The sequence below is a fragment of the Calidris pugnax genome, unplaced genomic scaffold (genome assembly GCF_001431845.1).
Source record: "Calidris pugnax isolate Ruff unplaced genomic scaffold, ASM143184v1 scaffold27, whole genome shotgun sequence".
NCBI classification, from domain to species: domain Eukaryota; kingdom Metazoa; phylum Chordata; class Aves; order Charadriiformes; family Scolopacidae; genus Calidris; species Calidris pugnax.
In genome coordinates, this window is record NW_015090893.1 from 19,434,819 (window position 1) to 19,455,314 (window position 20,496).

Consider the following 20,496-nt stretch of genomic DNA (forward strand, 5'->3'; position numbering starts at 1 on the left):
CGAGTCCAACTCCCAGCCAGCCCAGAGAGCTGCCGATGTCCTCGCAGGCTGGTGGGACACAGGGACCCTCGGGGACGATCCCAGGGCCCTGTCACCCATCCCAGAGCGGTCACACACCGAGCCCTCCCGTCCCCCTCCCCTGCGGTGGGATGGGGGAGGCTCCAATCCCTCCCCAGGTACAACCTCCATCCCCAGGGTCCCTCAGGCACAGCAAAAGCCACCCAGGAGCCCATCCCGACACAGAACAGGGACACCCCCTTCACTCGGATACCCCAGAGAGCAGAGTCCTACCTGTGACAGCCACAGGACCCCCAGGACAGGCAGGAGAAGACCCCCAGCAGCCGGGGTAGGAGTCAGCTCAGGGAGGGGCAGAGGCAGCTGCCCCCCATTAACCAGTATCAGCCTCGTGGGCCAATTTAGAGGATTAAATCAAATTGGGGGCGGGGACAAGGTGATGCTCCCAGGTGCCACGGCCCCAGCCATCAGCATGACCCTGAGCCCCACCACCCCCCCTGGGTACAAACCTCCCCCCTCCCCACCATGGGCCATGGACAAGTGTGTAACACCTCACCCAGCTGCTGCCCGTCTCGAACCAGCCTCACCAGCTGCAACCACACAAATAAATACATCTAATTCTTTTGTAAATCAGATTCATTACCATTTGATCGATTTTCTGGCCATAAATATTTGCAGAAGCTCTTTATCTTCTTTCTCAGAGCTGCATCTTTTCCCCCAAATGCTCAGCCAGCCGGCTTTTTGTCACGTTAAGCATGAAGAAAGTGCTGTAGGCAAAATAAAAATAAACCCCAGCAAAGTGTAAGAGGGTGAGCAGCTTTATTAGCCCAGCACAGGCACCCTGTGCTCTGCCCCCCAGGACCACAAAGCCCCATGTGAGGTTCCATTTGGCCCAAAGAAACCAGCACTTGGGTTGTTAAAGTGCTCCCCTGTGCCAGGGCTGGGGCTCCCAACAGCCAAGGGAAGCAGGGAGCTGGCTGCCTGGTGTGGAGCAATGTAAGGATAACGGTACTTCTCCCCGTGGAGGAGCCTAACGCTGTGTGTCCACGGGGGATGCTCCCGGTGTCCTCTCTGTTCTCTCTAATTTTTGAAGCAAACAGTTTATCCCCGGGCTGTGCTGGTCACCTTGGGCTGTCTGTTCAACCTCCGCAGCCCAAGGGAGCACTGCCCCAGCGGGGCTTTCAGCAGCCCCTGGCATTAGTCAGCTCCACGTGTCACCCCAACGGACAAGGATCACCCTCCGCCTCGGGAGGTTAAAAGCTTTTCCATTAGCAACTTCACTGGATGCATTTTGTAAAAAGATAAAGCACTATGAGAAAATAAAGCCTTGTGATTTACCTCTGCAAATAATTCAGGGCTGATAATGAGAACGAATCAATCACAGCAGAGCAATTGGGCTGCAAGGTCTTTCCGAGTGGTATCAATGGGAAAAGCATATAAATCCCTGGCACTTTAACGGCCTCTCGGCATCGTTTGCAAGAGGCCGAGGCTGCCAAAGGGAGCCCAGGCTGCTACTCCGGCTGGAGACTCGCTGCCGTTCAACACAAGTGTGATGTGAAGCAAAAGGAAGTGAAAAATGAGGCGTGAGGGAATTCTAGAGAAACTGGAGAACGAGCCACTGAACTAGGAGTTTGTGGTGGGAGACCGAGTCCCTGCAGCACCCACACATCATGTCCTGAGTGCCGCCCAAACCTGAGTGAGGGGCACTGGGGCACAAACTGTGACCACGAGCCAGCAGAGGCTGGGACGGGGGCCTGAGAGCAGGGGGGCAGCTCCGCTGTGTCGGGGGGGCGAGGGGCTGCCACAGCCACGTGTCCCCCAGCCCCGGCAGCGGGCACAGCCCAGAACCTCTGCAGCCTCATGGATCCTCTCGAGCATCTGCTTCCCCATGGAGGAACTGCCACCCCAGAGAGGAGGAGGAAGAGGAGGACAAGGAGGAGGAGGACGGGATGCCCCACGGGCTCCTGGCACCCCAGGTCCCGGCAGCCCCACGCTGCCCTCCCGCACCAAGGTCCAACCCGTGCTCCTGGAGCCCCACGGCAGCCTTCGCCTCCAGAAACCTTCAGTTATGAAGAACAAAACACTGGATTCCTGCACAAAGCAGAGCTGGTCCCTGACATTTGGAACCATTCGTATTTCACACGCCTGGAGTCTGGCAGTTAAAAAAAAAATAATAAAAAAATGAAAAAATCAGTGGAAATGCAGTGTCTCTTCCCCCAGAGACACGCCAGTGCCCTAAGCTGACAGTGACGTCCCGTCACACGCCAGAAGCACTTACCACACTTTCTGTTTACAAGGCAACAGCAAATGTGACAGTTCTTTCAACGCTCTGCTCTGAATCGTCCTGCCTCCGACGGCACCCTCCCTTTTCACAAGCCTTTCCTAATTGATCGTGGGAGCAAATGAAATTATTTTCTCTTTGAAAGGATCCAATCACAGGTATTCTTTGTTTCCTTTGAAAATATAATGGGACTTTTCTTTTAGAAGGAAAATACTGTCCACCACGCATTCAGCACTTTAAAAACTTGATTTCTAAAGAGTACAAAGGATGGGTGCCAACCCCCCGGCCCGCTTATCTGAGCACTTTGTTTCCTCAGCTAATGCAAACCAGAGCATAATGGCATCAGATGGATCCAGAGTGTTCCCAGTTTAATTGGCCTCTTTGTGCCTGGCTCTCACCAGCCTGGGCTGGCTCAGGCTCTGGGCCAAAGCCGGTTCCCAGCCGGCAGCGGAGGTGAGTGCTGTATTCGCTGGGGAAAAAATAAAATCACAAAACATAGCTTCAGTTGGATTGAGCAAGAAGATTTTGCCTGCACAAACAATCACGAGGCAGAATACTGAGAACTACTACGCCGACTTTAATGGGGCCATTTTTAAAGTGTGGCATTACCCTGACTCAGTAAAGGGTATCAAAGAGGGCTTGTGTTTATCTGAATTTGAAATGCAAAGTTTAAAATAAAACAATCCTGATGCGGTGTGTGGAACTAAAGGAGGAACTGAGTATGAGGCAACCTTTGTCGAGATAAAAACAGAGATAAACTTGACAAATCCCCCTCCAGGTCTCTTCTTCTATTCAGCTGCAATAAAGAGAAACACTTTCTGGAAGAATTCATCTATATGCAAAACTTGTACTGCGGGACGTCCTCACAGCTGAGAGGAGCTGTGCTGGCAGGGGGCAGTCACCAAACCCTTCCAGACAGCCAGCAGCCCCGCAGCACGAGTGACTGAGGAGGGGACAGTGACCAGCTCGGCCGCGGCAGCGCTGGCCCTGCGGAGTGAAGCCTCACCCCCAGCACGAAGCCGGGACACGGACACATGGGGGGTGACAGCACGACCCTGGGGAAGACACTCAGCCAGGTGCTGACCGGGCGAGGGGGGGCTTCACAGCCACGAGGGGCATTCCTGTTTCCTTATTCTGTGTTGTGAGAACTCTCAGTCTCTAGAGATTGTAGCACCAAGTGACAGAAAACACTGTTTCCAAGCTTAGACTCCTTCCTCCATGAGTTCCACCATCAACACCCCCATCAGCAGTACGATTCCTTCATCTTCTGTAGCAGATTTGCAGTCTGTGGTCCCCTCTTCTCCCAGCTCTGTGTATTAAATGCTATTTCCTCAGTAAAATGGCACCAGTAACGTTTGGGCAGCAGCCATGGAATCCCGATGGCAACAAAGATCTGTGGCTCCAAGGAAATTCTACGCAAATACATTTTCTCCTGCAAAAGCAGAGAAAACAGGTTTTAGAAGGACATATATTAGAGGTAATCGATAGCCATTTGCTCTTCTTCTGAAGCTAATTTAAGAGCTGACCCAATCTTCCCTCCACAGATAACCCCTGAAGATACTACTTTTGAGTAAAAATGCTTAGACAGAACCAATGTCTATTCTACTAAGGCTATGGCACTCATGATAGATCAACAGAGAGGAAAGGGTGAGACACAGGGCACACAAATCATCTTAACAAACTGTTCAGAAACTCTGGAACAGCATGAAGCCTAACATTGCAGTAGATCGTTGTTTTTCTTGAAAATTCCTCAGAAATTGCATGTTATTTACAATGGACCCAAAGACCTGTTCGTTTGTAGAACTACAAGAGCACAATGTGCAGTAGGTACCACAATTTTTGCCTGTCTGTAGACAGACGTTTAACTTACAGCTGGTCACCACCAGCACCATCACCCCCACTGCTCCTGAAGAAGCGTCTCCATGATTTTAATACCCTGGAAAAAAAGCACAAATAAATAGCAGTTTTACACCAAACTCAAGGATTTCAGAGATTAGAAAGAGTGCTCCATAACACACCAGGACGGCCTTAAAAAATGTAACAGAAACTGCATTTTAGGGTCCAGCACTGGCTCAGTGCACCGGGAGGAGCACCATGGCCTGGGCACTTTGGCCAGGGCTCCTCCCACACCAGGGCACAGAGCCCTGCGCTGCCTGATCCTCTCCATTCTGAATCAATTTAAGCCCAAAATTCAGTACAAAGTGAGAGAGAAGAAGCTTTGTATTTGGTGAAAGGCAAAATCCACTCACTTTAGACAAGAAAACCTAAAACATCCCTTCCTGCTCACTTTCCATGGCCGTGCACTGCCATTGTGCCAACCTGCCAAGCCGGCCCCAGGGGACTGGGACGGACCCCTGCGGGCTGAGGGTCACCCTCCCACGCTGTGCGTCACGATGGGGGAACAAGGATTTCTCCCTTTCAGTCCCCGTGAGAGGAGGAAGAAAAGACAATTAACTTTAACAAATAGGTCAAGAGAATTCCTTTTCACATCACTACAAAGAACTCAGACAAGGTATTTTACACCCATGAAAACCAGTCCATCTTCCACGCCTGTTCTTTGCAGCCGGCGCTGGCTACCCGAGTCCATCAGTCAGAATTAGACGTGCCCCTGTTTACAGAATAAAGCACTAATTGACACAAGTGAAGTCTCAGAGGTTCACCCAGGGAATTTCAAAATGTTACTTATTGAATCAATTATGTTCACAGTGTGACAACAGCTTTTTCTTTTATTTCTCCTCATAGCAACACAGACTTTTAGGCAAAATGGTGTTGAGGAAGAAGGGAGTGAGAGGGGACTCCATTAAATGAATAAAATACGAAAGGGCATGTACAAGTCATTACCCAGGATCTTTTCAGCAAGGAATGACTAAATCAAAGCCTAATCAATATATTCCTTTCAACTAAAGTTCAAACACTTAAATCTCAGCCCCAGGAGACGAGGCTTGAAGGAGCTCAGAGTGCAGTGATGCACTGGAAATGTAGATCCAGCATGGCCTCCCATTAAACGTCCAGCACGCTCCCAGATCAGAACAGCTACAGGTGACCCATAGCCTGGAGAAGAGCAGGCTGAGGGGATCTCATCAATGCTCATCAATATCTAAAGGATGGGTGGCAAGAGGATGGGGTTGGGCTCTTCTGAGTGGTGCCCAGGGGCAGGACAAGGGGCAACGGGCACAAACTGGGACACGGGAAATTCCATCTCAACACGAAGAAAAACTTTCCTGTGAGGGTGGCAGAGCCCTGGAAGGGGCTGCCCAGAGAGAGTGTGGGGTCTCCCTCCCTGGAGACATTCAAAACCCCCCTGGACCTGTTCCTGTGCAACCTGCTCTGGCAGGGGGTTGGACAGAGGGGTCTCTGAAGGTCCCTTCCCACCCCTGCCATTCTGTGACTGATGCACATCACGGCACACACCTCACTGCCATCACCAGTGCAAAAGCAGGGGAGCACTTTCACAGATTAGTAGAAAAACGTATGCCGTCTCTGAGAAGAGTACCTAATACCTTTCATTCTTTCTGTAACCATGACAAAACATTTTGCAGTTAAATATTTGTTATTTGAGTTCAGCTCCATCATTTAACAAACACTACATCGAGGCCTTTAATTTCCATCTCCTTATACATTCAAGTCAAGCAAAAGGAATCTAAAAAAGAAACCAAGAAGTGAAAATGACAGAAATGTTGCAATGTTTAAGAGGCAACAGATAAAACATCTACCAACATAACACTTTCTTGCTATAAATGCTCCTTTATTGCATGGCCTTAAAATTGCTCATAACTGTCATCTCTACAAACTGGAGGGTGGAGGGGAGAAGTAAAAAGAAAAAAAAAAAAAAGGAAAAGAAAAAGGAAAAAAGAAGCCCTCTTACTCTCTCATTGAAAAAGTTTAATTGAATATTCCTTCCTTCTCACTCCTTTCCAGCAGTATTTTACTCAGCCTGCACAGCACCCCCTGAGCCCCCAGATCTTCTCGGGGCACAAAATCCCAGAGATCAGGATTTCCCCCAAGTCCAGTCCCAGCAAAGGCTGCGGGACCCACTGCCACCAGATCCAGGGTGTCCATGGGCCACAGCTCCCAAATGTTCAGCCCTCGAAGCCCCGCTGCCCAGGAGGCTCCACGGGAGAGCTTTCATCTCCTCCATAACTCCTGCTGAAAGCCAGAGCTACTGACACACGCAGCGGGCTACGGGAGACTGACCGGGGCTACTGTAAATACATCACACTGCCAAAAAAATCTAACATTACTGGAGAAAAATGTGTGACATGATATAAATTCCTGTTGACTGCTTTTGACTACTTCACTCTCAAAGTGCTACAGAACTGCAAATTATTATTACAGTATTAGCTGGTACAATGAGGCATTAGGAAGAAGAACTGTTTGAATGCCTGGGGGAAATCAGGAATAAGAATGAATTACAGAAACTGATACAGTCATACACATTGTGTTTCAAAATGTAGTTGAAATAAAACTATTACCATAATAAAACTAAATCCATTTTTGTTCTGCGTATTCTCTGTAGACAAAAGAAAAGGTCAAATATTCTTTTCAACAATTAAAAGATGTAAAGAATCCAGACCTAAAACATCAATTGAATTTTGAGCCCAGATGATCTGGTGATTTGAAAAAAAATTGGAACATAATTCAGGGAAGAAATTCAAGCAATAAATGACTTACCTTCTTCACACCTTGTTTTAAAAACGATTGAGCAAAAGCTTCCAACACACAGTTGAGCAAACCTGCGCCCGTAACTGATATCCTGCCTTTTTGGGTGAAGTCTGTCCTAAGAAACAGGAACATAAAACCCTTTTACTTCTCCATCGACTCAGTAACGGTGAGCGTAAAGGCTACATTAGACACCTAGTGGGTGACACCCAAGGGACCCATCTCTCACTCACACTCTGTATGACAATCTCAAAGGCAAACCTATGGAGGCACAGGAACCTCAGCACAAGGAGAGGGTCTCCATGGCCAGCGGTGCCAAAGGGCCAGTGGACTCTAACCCGGGGGGGCCACGAGCCCACAGGGAAGCCCCAAGAGCAGCATCACAGAGAAAGTGCTGGAGGGGACACACCAGCCGTTTCCAGAACCAGGAAAGCCAACAGCAGGAACAGTGAAATACGTTTGTACGGGTTACAGAGCCCTCAGGACATCACCCCGGTGGGACAAAGGCAGTGGGTGCAGTGAAGAGAGGACCCCCCAGTCCCACAGCCCCCCTGCCAGCGCGGCCCCACCACTGCCCTGGCGGGCCACGACCACTGATCCCTTCTGTCTGTGCCATTTGGGAAGGTGACAAACACCTGGAGCTCCAGAGAAGGAGCTGAAGAACAGGAGAAGCTCCCCCCGAGCACAGGATGGGGGTCAGCAGCGAAGACCCACCACGGAACTTGGCTGCTCCAGCTGGGATTTATTGATTCCTGTTGCAGTTTCACCACTGCAGGAGACGAGAAAGGGAGGCTCAAGGAAAATATTGATCCCTGATTGATTCCCGTAGCACACAGCCAGCAATGCTGCATCATTACAGCAGTCACAGGGAGAAGTCTATTAATGAGATCCAACTACTAAATTATTGACTAGTTAAGTACAGCAAATTTGGTCTAATTGTTTTCATGATGGGAGCTTAATTAAAGTGTCTTTAGTATAAAAAGTCTAGCAATATTCTTGTTCAGACAGTGTCAGGGACAGTTTCCAATGCCTGCATGGCTTTCCAAACAAAATTAAAAGCCACATCCAGCGCAAAGCTCTGCATAAGAGGGAGCTTTTGTAGAGGAGACCTTTCTAATTCCCTCCTCCAGCTGACGATGCTCATCCACCACCCATATCTCCCCAGGTCAGGGAGACACCTCACCCACCGCTGCGGAGACGTCAGCTCTCTCGGGCGTCAGGAACGGAGGGGAAGTGTGGGGCAGTGAAGGGCACCTGATGCCAACTGAGGGATGCAAAGGCCACTCGGGTCCAGACCCACCCAGGCTGCAGCCAGGCCTTGCCCACGGGGACAAATTGCCTTTCTGTGGGCTTCAAACATCTAGACAAGATATGCTGGTGTATAACAGCAATTAAATCATGGAAAGCAAGCAAAAAGTGTCATGAAGGAATTCAGCCAAGAGGATAACACAGGCACTTACTGGCCTCCAAACATACAGATATGCCTCATCATGCCTCTTTCAATGGTTTATAATTTATTTATGGTAATGTTTGTTTGCTACTAGATCTTTTCAGACATTTATATGCTCTGCTTGGAAGCACCCACAATAATTCACTTTGCAGGAATATGCAGCAGTTGGCATCGCTGCGTTCACATTTATTTAGGACAAAATAACCGCCTGATGTTAAGAATGACGCTGTGGTTACATGGACTGGCTGGGACTAAGGAAGCGTCACCTCCATTGCCCCAGTTCCGTTAGGGACAGCAGGAGGTCGCAGTCTCCCTTCCCCAACCTGCAGTTCTCCAGTTAACTGTTACATCCAATATTTTTTTAATCTCAAACTGGGGAAACTAACTGTCGGTTCTCATGTCCAGTTTCTCACACTAATCCACACCCCATGGGCCTGTGGCCACCGTCCCCACACCTGCCAGGCCACCAGCCTTCATAAGGACAGAGGGTCCCAGTAAACTTTACAAACAAAACAGTTTAAAAATCCAGAGGAACATGTTCTCAAACAGCAACATCCCAGTGCAGGGCATTCAAAAACTCCTGAGCCACAGGAATTTAATTTCGTCTGGAGCTGGTGGGTTTTCTTAAAACATCCTTAGAGCTTTCTGAAGTCACATGGACCTTGGTGGCCAACCCTGCCACGCTTCCCAGGGAACAGCACAAGGCAAAAGTAAAAACTAATTACAAGAGACACCAGAACAAAGTAAGAATTAATGGGGTTGACAGCAGCTGGAAATAAATCTTTTTTTAAAGACAGTCACATGTATCCCATACCTGCTCATTTCAGTGCTACGGGAATTAGAAATTCCCCTCTGATCGTGCTGTAAATGTGCATAAAGACATTTCTAGGCTCCACTGTGCACCAACCCAACTGTGTGTTCTCCCAAGCAAAGTCCCAAAGCAGCTCCGATCTCTGGGCACAGCGGGCACACACCAGAGACAGCAAACTCTTTGGGAACACATATGCTCCACACCAATGGCTGGCCAGCAGGAGGGAGATGGTAATTTTTAAGCTGCTGCCCAAGCATCTGCTGGTAGAGGCCAGAGCGAAACAACCACTCTGGCTGTGCCTGCTGCGCAGGAACGGTGGGGCAGCCTTCTACAGCTGCAAAGCAGCACACAGAAAATTAATTTCCAGCAATTATTTGTGCCAGAGAACCCAACCTCGCGTCTGAACAAGCCAGGGGAAAGCAGCAGGACATCTACAGCTGCTCCTCACATGAGTTCGAGACACACCAAAGGAATTGTTATTCAGACCTCTCCCATTCCAAGCACTCAAAAGGCAACAGAAAGGCCATCTTCGGGGCTGTGGGCTGCAAGAGGCCACCCTGAGCTGGCACAGGCCACGGTGGCACCCAGGGGCCAGCACTCACCAGTTTGGGTTCTCCAGGCTCTCTCTGAAGACAGACTCCTCGCTCAGGGACGCATACTGTGTCCAGGTAAGACAATGACTTCTCATGGCCATGCTTCTTTTCTCCATATTAAGCCAAGATTCCTCTTCCAAGTAGATGTCAGGCACTTTTAAGACACTGACCTGGGAAAGAGAAGAATTATAGCTTTTTTTAAAAAAAAACCAGAAAGGGTAGGGCTGCGGGCTGCAGAGACAGCCCTGAGCTGGCACAGGCCACGGTGGCACCCAGGGGCCAGCACTCACCAGTTTGGGTTCTCCAGGCTCTCTCTGAAGACAGACTCCTCGCTCAGGGACGCATACTGTGTCCAGGTAAGACAATGACTTCTCATGGCCATGCTTCTTTTCTCCATATTAAGCCAAGATTCCTCTTCCAAGTAGATGTCAGGCACTTTTAAGACACTGACCTGGGAAAGAGAAGAATTATAGCTTTTTTTAAAAAAAAACCAGAAAGGGTAGAATCACTTCTTGTTACTCTGAAAGCACTGCCAGCCTCAGAGGACAAGCTGAGGATCCAGGAGGGGGGCACACCAGCCGTGGTTAGTCCTGAGGAGAACACAGCTTCCTCCACAGCTCCTCAAGGCTGTGCAAACACTCCAGGGTTCAGGGAGATGCTCAGTGCCCAGCCGTGCTGCCAAGACCACCACAGCCAACTCACCTGCATCACTTCCTGCTCTCTCTCCTGCTCCTGATGGCTGATTTATGCCAGTGAAGGGTAACAGAAGCCATCAAACAGTGACATGCAAGGCAGCCAAACCCGACAGCCAAGCCAGCAGGGCAGGAGAAAGGCTGGCACCTCTGCAGCCCCGGCTGCCCAGCACGGAGGCTGACACCCTGCTCCTGCTCCTCCCTCCAGGGAGGCCACCTCCTCCCAGAGCCCACTGGTCACCCTGAGTGACCCTCATCCAGCAAGTGTGGGCCAGGGAAGGGATGGACATCTCACCCGCGGGTTATTGATGTTCTGCCTGCACAGGGCAATGGGTGTTGTCCTCGGAGGGGAGGCTTGGAAAAGACAAACACGTGTTTCGAGGCAAAACCACAGAGAGTGCTCAGCCCCGGGAGAAGAGCACACACGGACTTTTCAGCACGCAGGCTGTGAAATATTTAACCAGGCATGAATGGAAATGTGCTGTTCTGTGTACAGACTATCTGCTGCAAGACACTGAAAAAAACCAAATAATAAATTCAGGCTAATTCTTCTCCCCTAACAAACTGTGAAGAAAGGACTGTCACTAAGAGACACAAGAGACCCCAGTCCTCACGTTTCTACAGCTTTTAAGGAATCATGTTTTACCTTCTTTATAGGGACCCTACAATGCTGTATTTAATTTGCAACATGCTAAAGGCCCATTAAGTATCATTTTAATTCCCTCTGAATTCACTTACAGCATGGTTTTGTGAGCGATTACAGCCTGGTGTGTTCAGGACCAATGGATCAGACACCCAAATCACAGGAGCTCAGCTAGAGAGAATCCCCCAGTGTTTATTACTGGCTGCCGCCTTCCTGCCGAGTTCCACAAGACTGGCCTCTGATAGAAATACCATCTACCACACAAAAATCAGGAGCACTGACAGCAATAAGACTGTCTATTGGGGTGGGGGAATGGCTGTACTTTCTGTGTGGCACAGATAACATTTTAAACCAGCTTTACTTTTTCCGGGTACAAAAGTTGAAAGCCCATCACTGTGTGTAAAACAACCACCAGCACCAGTTATGGCTCAGTGTGCTCAAGGCTACAATTTGTCCATTCAAGTTAAACATAAAATGAGTTCCCAGAGAATTTTTTTCTCCTAACTTCTCTTTAGAAGTAACTTTTATAATTAAAAAAAAAAAAAACACAATAATTCTGAAACATGATCCTTTCACACAAGATAAATCACAGTGGAGCATTAAGGTTTCACAAGTCGACTACATTTCTCAAAACATAGTTACCTTTCTTAAAATCTCAGGAATTACATTCTGGCACGTTGCAATTCTCCTCCGGTAAATAATCCCTGTAGACGAATCTGATGACAAAAGAAAATCAGAAGGGAAGAGTTAGAGCAGCAAATATTACCATTTTTTTAATATAAACAAAGTATTTGGAAGACTTCACAGCACAGCAAAGGTGCAAGCAGAAATGCTGGCAAATTACCAGAGTGCTGAGGGCGCTGGGTTTTGTTTGGATTTTTTTTTTAAGTATAAACCAGTACTTCTGCTGCTTTGCCCGAGAGAGGGCTGTGCCTCAGTCTGCCCCGGGCACTCTGGCCTCTGGCTCAGGAGGGCATCTGCATCCGCCCCTGCCATCCAGACCCCTCATCTGGTACAAACATCTAACTGGCATTTTCTGGGTGGACAAAGACTGGGGCGAGGGAAAAGCTGGGACAATGAGCCACCAGACCAGCACACAGATTATTTCTGTCCCCACCCCAATTTATATTCTCCGGCTCGCTCTCTGGGCAAACACCCTGTGTACAAGATTTACAGAACGGCCCTGTCTCATCACACGTTTATTTTTGTATTGAGTTGGACCCAGTGACAAGGACAAAACCATCCATTAGGAAACAAATTACAGTTATTTAGTATCTCAAAAAAGGGTTGGCTTTTAAGAATCACTTTGCCTTTTAATATTTAATGACCCAGCTCGAGAACAGAACGCTACCGCAGGAGCAGCCAGCTGGCAGGCAGCCCGGGTTAAAGACTTCTCCAGGATAAAAGAGCACCTTCTCCAACAGTTGCATTTGGTGGGATCCGTGAAATGAAAACTTCATGGGGTTCGGTTTTCAGGACTCTAACAAACACATCACATCAATAACATGAAGCATCTCCAAGCAATAGAGAACAGAAAAGCATTCTCTGGAAGGAGCGCTTTACTGCCTCAGAAGGAAACAGCCAGGGCAGCACTAATGCTCTGCCTCCTGCAATCTCAGGGCAGCCTCGCTAACGACGGGCGCAGAGAGAGAGCACAAGCCTGCAATTAAGAGCCACCATTAAACCTGAGCGGCAAGACAGAGGACAGCTCTAAATGTATAATATAGAATTTAGGGACTGAAACTTTAGGGATTAAAGTATTTGAGACTAACAATTCAGAGTCTGTAAGTTCTTATTTCAACCCAAATGAGTATTTGATCCCAGTTCCCATATTAGGGAGAAAGGTGAAAAACTTTCACTAGCTGTGTAAGAAAAGTCAGGCAGCTTACCTGTTTTCTCTTCCACTGTTTCTACGGCCGTAACGTGTTTCTCCATGGGACTGGGATACTGGGATAAAAACACATAAAGTTACCACTTCTCAGCCGGGCAGAAGGAAACCGCCAGCTGTCGCAGGTCCAGCCAGCAGCAATTTCACAGCTTCTCCCAACTGGTACGGGCTGCCCGCTGTTAGCAATCTGCAGCCTCGGAAAGGAAGGCAGCAGAATGGAAGAATTTAGTAAGATGAGCTTAGTAAGGTCAGAAAACAAAGAGAACCCCCACAATCCTGCTACGAGAAGAATCACTAAAAGGGGAGCTGCTCAGGACTAGCCAGCAGCAGGGTAAGGGACTGTCACCCCCTGTCCCTGCTCAGGGGACCTTGTTTCCCACAGGACAGACAAGTCATTTCAAGGCTGCAAGAAAGACCTTCTCGCGCCAAGACCCCCACTGAAAAAGAATTCTGCCCAAATTGCACAGGTTGCCTGGAGGGCAACACCCTATAGAAGAACTGCATGCACAAGAACAGGACTTATGAGGATGAACAGTCTGTTTTGGACTCCCCTGGCTAGGAATGAGACACAGCAGCTACAAGGATTTCATTCTCCATTGCAAACAGGAGCCAACATCCACCTGAATAATGAACTGCAGATTGTAAAAGCACAAGGTAATTTATTGAACTCAGATAATACTCAAGAGTTACTGTAACCTCCATGCTAATACAAATGCCAGATTGAAGCGATACTGACCACCAGCCTGACATTAAACAAAAGGCAAAGCTTTAGGAAAGGTGGGGAAGTCACATTTTAAGGCTAATTGCACGTAGGTAATGCAATTATGATGTGCAGTAATAGGTGCTCCTCAATTCTGATATACAAGAAATCTTGGGTTCTAAGCTAAAAAGGTCAACAGCTCCAGAGCAGGCTGTTCTATAATCCAGCTCCACTATTTTTTCTTACTGCAGAATAAAAGTTGATTTTAAAAGCGCAAGGCTTTCAAGTCCTATTCTATACAGAAATTGGAGGCTTCTCCACAACACGCTGCTGTGCAATGGCAGCAGTGCCATAATTACATTATCGATGTAACTTACACTCCGTAAGGCCCAATCGCGTGAAACAAAGAGCCATTTACATAAATCTTTCACTAAATAGCAGGCTCTATTACCCCAGTATTTAAACAGAAATAGACTCAATTTCCTATACAGAGCAGTAAAAGAACTAACGTTACAAGCCTACAGCAGCAGTATGGCGAGGAGGGTGAACAGGCACAGAGAGGGTTTCCACCCAGGCACATCCTGGCTGCCAGGGCCGCGCTCCCCAGGGAGGCCAGGGCTCCACAGAGAGAGCAGGGAGCTCTGGGCACAGGAGTCAGCCCTGCCCTGACCCAGCACCGGGCACAGCGGCGCCAGCCCTGCCCAAAGGGCTCCCACTGGCCCCAGGGCTTCAGCCTCCTTGCCCAAGGTGCCAGCACAACCTGCCCTGTGCCACCCCCCCACAAGGCACACATGACACCGCCTCCAGCATCCTCACCCCCAGCTCCTCCCGTGGGGCCACCGGGCAGAGCAAGGGCTCCCAAAATCTGGAATGGCCTGAAGAGAGGCGGCTACGGCTGCCCGCTCACCCGTGGTCGTGCCCAAATGTCGAGGTTTCCACCAGGCACCTCTCACCGAGGCCACAGGGGCCGGCCCCGCGGCCAAGGGCACCCCCGCGCCCGCAGGGAGGGTCGGGGTGCGAGGCGGGGGGGGGGCTGCGGAGACCTGCTCCGGCCACGGGGCCCAGCGCACGGCCACCATCCCCGCGGCCTACAAGCCACAGCCGGGAGCGGAGGGGCAGGCCCCGGCGGGGAGCCGAGGAGCGGCGGGACAGGGGGGCTCAGCCCAGGGCGGCGGGGCAGGGGCGACACCCCCAAAGCACCCGCGGCTGCTCCCGCCCCGCCGGTGGCTCCTGGCGAGCAGGGAACGCCACCTTGTGGCCCAGACGGAGAATGCGCAGCGCCGGCCGCGGGGCGGGCACAGGCGGGGCGGGCAAAAAGAACGGGTTATCCAGACAAAGTCTGCGTACTTTTCTGAAAAAAATTAAATAGTTCTAGTGAGTTCCTCTAGTAAATTTCTTTCCAGATTGATTTTCTTACTTCAAAGACATTTCTCCTCTATCACACTCAGAGGACCCCAAGCCAAGTGGCGACAGCAGAAGCCACAAAGCTGACTTTGCCTTTAAGCTACCCACAGCTTTGAAATTAAGTTTTTTCTACCCTGCGCACCCGTCCTGAGGGTTCCCTGCAGACGTCAGAGCCGCTCTGCGGGCGCGGAGCAGCCGGGGAGAACCGGGGAGACCCCCACAGCCCAGCACGGGGGTACCCGGGCGGTGACGGGGTCACCTCGCATCTCACACTTACCAGAACAGACCTCTCCGCTCTCCCTGTGCAAAAACCCCACAATTAAGATTAGATACAGAACTCCTGTGCTCCCACTTGCTCTTCCCGCAAACGTATCGATTGTTTTCTACAAATAACAACCAGCAGAATTGACTGTATTAGTCGTTACTCCGAATCCAGGGAATTAAGACCCCCACATTCCTTTCCTAACGGGAATGTGTAAGATCATTTATCAAAAGCAGCAGTTTCTAACCACAGTGATGTTTCTTAGAAGTTATTTGAGGGAAATAGCAGTCCTCTCAAAGCAGCACTGTGTTTAGCAGCAGAGAGAAATCACTGTAGGTTACACATAATGATTTGTATAAAAATGAAATATTTCAAAGCAATGAAGGGCTGGTTTTACACGCAAGATCAAATGGAGCCCACATAAATCAAAATGACAGTTTCAAAGAGTTGCAAAAAATAATAATATTTAAATTCATAAATATTCTGATTCTTTCTTTTTTAACAGCAAGGAAACGAGGCAGTGACACTGCAAAACCAGCTAAACCTTTCCTGGTTCCTCCACTTTGTTATTGGCTTGGAAAAGGGGTGGTTGTGGATAAACGTAAATTTAAAAAATAAAAATAAAAAAGTCTGGCAAAGCCACAGCACAGATGACTTGCTGTGATAAAGATCGATAGATACAAAAGCCTTTCACACACAGATACACTTACTTCAAATACAAATCAATTTGTCACACTTGAGCTAAACGGCTGATTTAGAGTTCTCGGGCTCGGTTGGCAACGACACCTGCACTAACCCCGAGCACCCCAGGGAAACCCCATCCCTTCCACAGCATCAGGGAGGGGGGGCAAAAAAACAGCCCCCACCGACACCTTCCACTGCCTGGGCGACTCCTGTGTCCTGTCCTGAAGGGCCATAAACCGCAGCCCATGGGGGAACAACATGGGGGAGTGCTGTCAGGCAGGAGGTGTCTCGGCACAAACCTGCCCCCGAACCCCGACTGCTTCGGGGTCAGTCTCCTCCCAGAGCTCGGCCAGTTGCATCTTCCACCCTGCGCTGCCACGTAACAACATCCCAGGGCTCAACTCACAGAGGGGCAGCAGGAAGAGCAGGAGCCCCGAAGTCAACTTTAACTATGGCATTTAGGAGTAACTATGGCAATTATTTTTTCAATCATATCAAACTCCTGGTTAAAAGCATGTGCTGCACTTTGCTGCCACATACAAATGAGGATTATTTTAACCTTTCTGCTCTGTGCTTCTGGCTGCCATCATTAGCCTCACTATTCACCTCCAGCTGCCCTTCGCACGTCCGATGGAAAATACAGTTTCCCTTGCATTTCTACTCTGCTTTACATATTTCACAATGAAAAGCACGAGCAACTCTGCTTCTCCTCTCACCGCTAATAGCCAAACGCTCAAGAAAATCAGGAAAAGGCAGCGCTGCCTTCTCTTCTGCAGGCTTGCTGTGTTGTCAGAGCGCTGGGAGCACATCCCTGGGTGAGCCATGGAGTGGCAGCCTGCACCACACGCCGGCGAGTGGCACTGCCCAGGGCTGCCAGGCACAGCTCCCCATTTCTGCAGCGGGGCGAGACAAAAAAGTAATTGCTTTTTCACCTTTCTTTTTTAAAAATAAAACCTTAAATGTGTCTTTGCAGGGTCCCATTCTAGGGCAAAAAAAGAAAAAAAAAGAACAGCTGTAGATGGTTAACAAGCAGAAGAGAAATAGACAGGCTCCAGACTAAGCATCTTTGCCTGTATTTACTGTCCAAAGTTCTGGCACTTCGGCTTGTGAGGATACTTTGGATTTTTCCTTCGTAAAAGAATTTGCCATAGGTGACGGTTCGGTTTTCAGTACAGGGTGTGACAGCACTACAGGGATCCAATTCCATTTTGTACTGAGCCATCGAACACCAGAAAAAACACAGGCAGTCCATTAAAACAAAAGCACACCAGAGCATCTTTTAGAGATTCACATATCGAGCTGAGGCAAAAAAAATCCTTGTGTTTTAAGTTGGTTGCTGCATCAAGGATGAATTTAGCCCAGAGTCAACATTTGTTTAAACATCTTGTCCTGCTGAGAACACTCACAAACTCATGGGTTTTGTGCCAAGGAAATGCCCCGCACTGCACAGCTGCTCGCTCTGTCACTAATGTTTAAACACAGGCGGCCAAAACAAACACCACGGAGCCCGCTCTGCTCCTCACCTTGGTGCTCGCAAAAACCAGTCCCAGCTAGAGGGCAAAACCCGGCATAAAGATCAGAATTCATCCCTATTTCTGTGCTGCTGTTCAAAGGAAAACACCAACATAAAGGACAGTTTTGAAGCACAGCTTGGAGCTCGGGTCTGAGAAACAGTGCTCAGAAGGAAAATTCAGGATGCTGTTTTGCTGGGAGCAGATATAACACAGGAATGCTGTTTACCTGCCATTAACACAGCCTTCTGCCGCCGCAGAACAGCTTCGTTTTAAAACCTACTTTAAAGTCTAATGATTGTGGCCCTGCCGGGCCAAGAGCCGTACGGCACCACGCAGCGGGGCAGAGGCTGGCGTTCTGCGGGGACAGAAAACCTGAACTCATTTCTATGGATGCAGTCTTTCCCTCACACAGACCTGGTCACCGCGGGGAGCCCCTGAAGGGCCGGAGCCGCCATCCCAGCTGGGCCATCCCTGGTGCCGCGGGGCAGCCCCGCCGTGCCCCGCCGAGGCCCCGGGTGGGATGCGGTGGGTGTTTGCCTCCCCCGGCAGGGCCGGGCCCCACACGCAGCGCTCGGGCTGTGTCTGGCCCAGAAGCACGGCCGCCCGCTCCCCACCGCGGCCGGGCACTGTCCCGTCTGGGGCCACCAGCCCCCGGGGCAGCGGCCGGCAGACCGGTCTGCTTTGAGACACCTCCACAACCGCCGCCTCGGGCACGGAAACGCAAGTTTTCATCTAAACACGAGAAAAGCTCCGCTAAGGAGGAGACCCGAGCTGCGGCGGCAGGCAGGCCCGCCATGAGGGCAGGGCGGCGGGGACGGGGCCGCCAGGCGGTGTCCGCTGCCGGCCCCAGCTCCGTCCCGCACAGCGGCGCTCCCTCCCGCAAACAAAGACGGGCGGTTTTCCACAAGCAGAGAGAGGCGGCAGAGAGAGGGAACGCGGTCCGGGCAGAGCAGCGCGGCTCCGGGGCGGGCACACCCCGCGGGCCCCGCCGCCGCCTCAGGCGCTCCGGGCCGGGCCGGCAGCGCGGGGCGGGCCGGGGCGGCCGCCCGGTTACCTTGCGGAGGTAGCTGGCCACCACCTGCTCGAAGGGGTACCGGTACACGCGGTGCACCTCCACCGTCACCCCCATGGCGGGCTGCGGCCCCGGGACCGGCCCCGCTTCCTGCCCGCCCCGCCCCGCCCCGCCACCATCTTGGGCGCCGGGCGGGGGAGCCGAGGGGCTGCGGGGTCCCGTTGAGCGGCACCGGCGGGGATGGGGAGGAAGGAGCGCCCCGGCCCTGGTGCCTCACGGCAGGTCGGGCCCGGCCACAGCCCCGGGCGGGTCTGTGTCCCGCTGAGCCGGTAACGGGCCGGGGAGGGCAGCGCCGAGGCCAGGCCGCACCTCAGCCGCGGCCCGTGCCGGGCGACCCAGGCCCAGCCCGGCGGGGACCCTCGGGGTGACAGAGAAATAGAAACAGCAAGGTGTTAAAAGAGCCCATTGCCTCAAAGGTGGCCTCACCACGGTGAAACCTTCCGGATTTATTTGATAAATCGTAGAATGGTTTGGGTTGGAAGGGACCTCAAAGCCCACCCAGTGCCACCCCCTGCCCTGGGCAGGGACACCTCCCACCACACCAGGTTGCTCCAAGCCCCCTCCAACCTGCCCTTGAACCCCTCCAGGGATGGGGCAGCCACAGCTTCTCTGGGCAACCTGGGCCAGGCTCTCACCACCCTCACACCAAACAAGTTCTTCCCCACATTTCATCCCCATCTCCCCTCTTGCAGTGTCAAACCCTTCCCCCTCCTCCTAGGGCTCCCCTCCCTGATCCAGAGTCCCTCCCCAGCTTTCCTGGAGCCCCTTGAGGGACTGGAAGGGGCTCCAAGGTCTCCCTGGAGCCTTCTCTTCTCCAGGCAGACCCCCCCAACTCTCTCAGCCCCCCCAGCACCTCTGGCCCCGCTCCAACAGCTCCGTGTCCTTCTGATGATGGTGGCCCCAGAGCTGGAGGCAGCACTGGGGGGGTCTCCTGCAGAATCCCCCCCCTTGCCCTGCTGGCCATGCTGCTGGGGAGGCAGCCCAGGAATCCAGTACAACCAAAAATAAACTGAGTGCACTTAAAGCCAGGGGAGCAAATCGACCCAGCGCTCCCTGGCCGTGTGGTGCTCAGCCCAGCCCTCACTGCGCAGGGTCCCCTCCTGTGGCCACCGCTGCCCCGGACCCCGGGCTCCCTAAGGGAAGAGCTCAGCTCCTCACTGCGAGCAACGCCCCGGGGACCTGTCGGGATGAATGGGAATAGCTGACACAGCCGGGAGGAGAAATAGTGGTTGAGAAACACCGTAATTACCAAAGAACAATAAATACTGATTTTATAAATGCATATTTGCATCTCGTTTTATTGTAAACATTAAACTATCAGGCAACAATTTCGCCTGGTTGCTCTTTTTCTTGTCTGAAGCTGGCAAACTTTTAAACAAACCCAACAAACAATGAGATCCAACAGGTCCAATTTGCGGGAAGAGATCTGCCTGACCAACAACTTTGGATTGGTGAGGTCTCCTCTGCGTCAGGGAGAACCCCAAGGATGAAATTTTTTCATTCTGCAGATGCTGATATGATAATTTCAGTCTAGGAGCTAAAACAGCATTATTTCTAATCATTTAAATGTTGCAGAGAAATCTGATAACCTGCCATAGTAAAACAGAAACTTGGCCATAAATTGCCCTGCCTGGGCTTGCAACCTCAGCACGAAGCACATGGGAGCAGTCTCTTAACTCGTCAGGGTCTCAGAAGTAATATGCAAGTTCAGGCTGCATTAACATTGTTCATGAATATAAAATGTAATAAGCTAATGCTTTTGGGGAAAAAAATGCCATTTCCCCTGCTTGCCTCAGCCCCTTGAAGCCCCCGTGCCCTGTCCCACCAG

At 50.9% G+C, this 20,496-nt stretch overlaps 1 protein-coding gene across 1 annotated transcript; it reads right to left on the reverse strand.

Moving 5' to 3' along the window:
- Positions 1–2,796: 2,796 nt before the first annotated feature.
- PRELID2 (PRELI domain containing 2) lies at positions 2,797–18,770 on the reverse strand. The gene is made up of 7 exons (XM_014948279.1): positions 18,651–18,770; positions 13,034–13,091; positions 11,787–11,860; positions 10,100–10,260; positions 6,968–7,073; positions 4,167–4,232; positions 2,797–3,728 (listed from the first exon to the last, which is right to left on the reverse strand). Exons 1-6 carry the CDS (start codon positions 18,723–18,725, stop codon positions 4,188–4,190), a joined length of 519 nt encoding a protein of 172 aa, XP_014803765.1. The 5' UTR covers positions 18,726–18,770; the 3' UTR covers positions 2,797–3,728; positions 4,167–4,187.
- Between the last annotated feature and the right edge of the window lie 1,726 nt (positions 18,771–20,496).

Bases quoted from the DNA above. Each gene is read 5' to 3' on its own strand.
- PRELID2 (XM_014948279.1), bottom strand. From the start codon at position 18,725: ATGGGGGTGACGGTGGAGGTGCACCGCGTGTACCGGTACCCCTTCGAG. The intron at 13,092-18,650 runs GTAACCGGGCGG...TTTTTATCCCAG, and splicing joins TGGCCAGCTACCTCCGCAAG to TATCCCAGTCCCATGGAGAA. The intron at 11,861-13,033 runs GTAAGCTGCCTG...TTTTGTCATCAG, and splicing joins AACAGTGGAAGAGAAAACAG to ATTCGTCTACAGGGATTATT.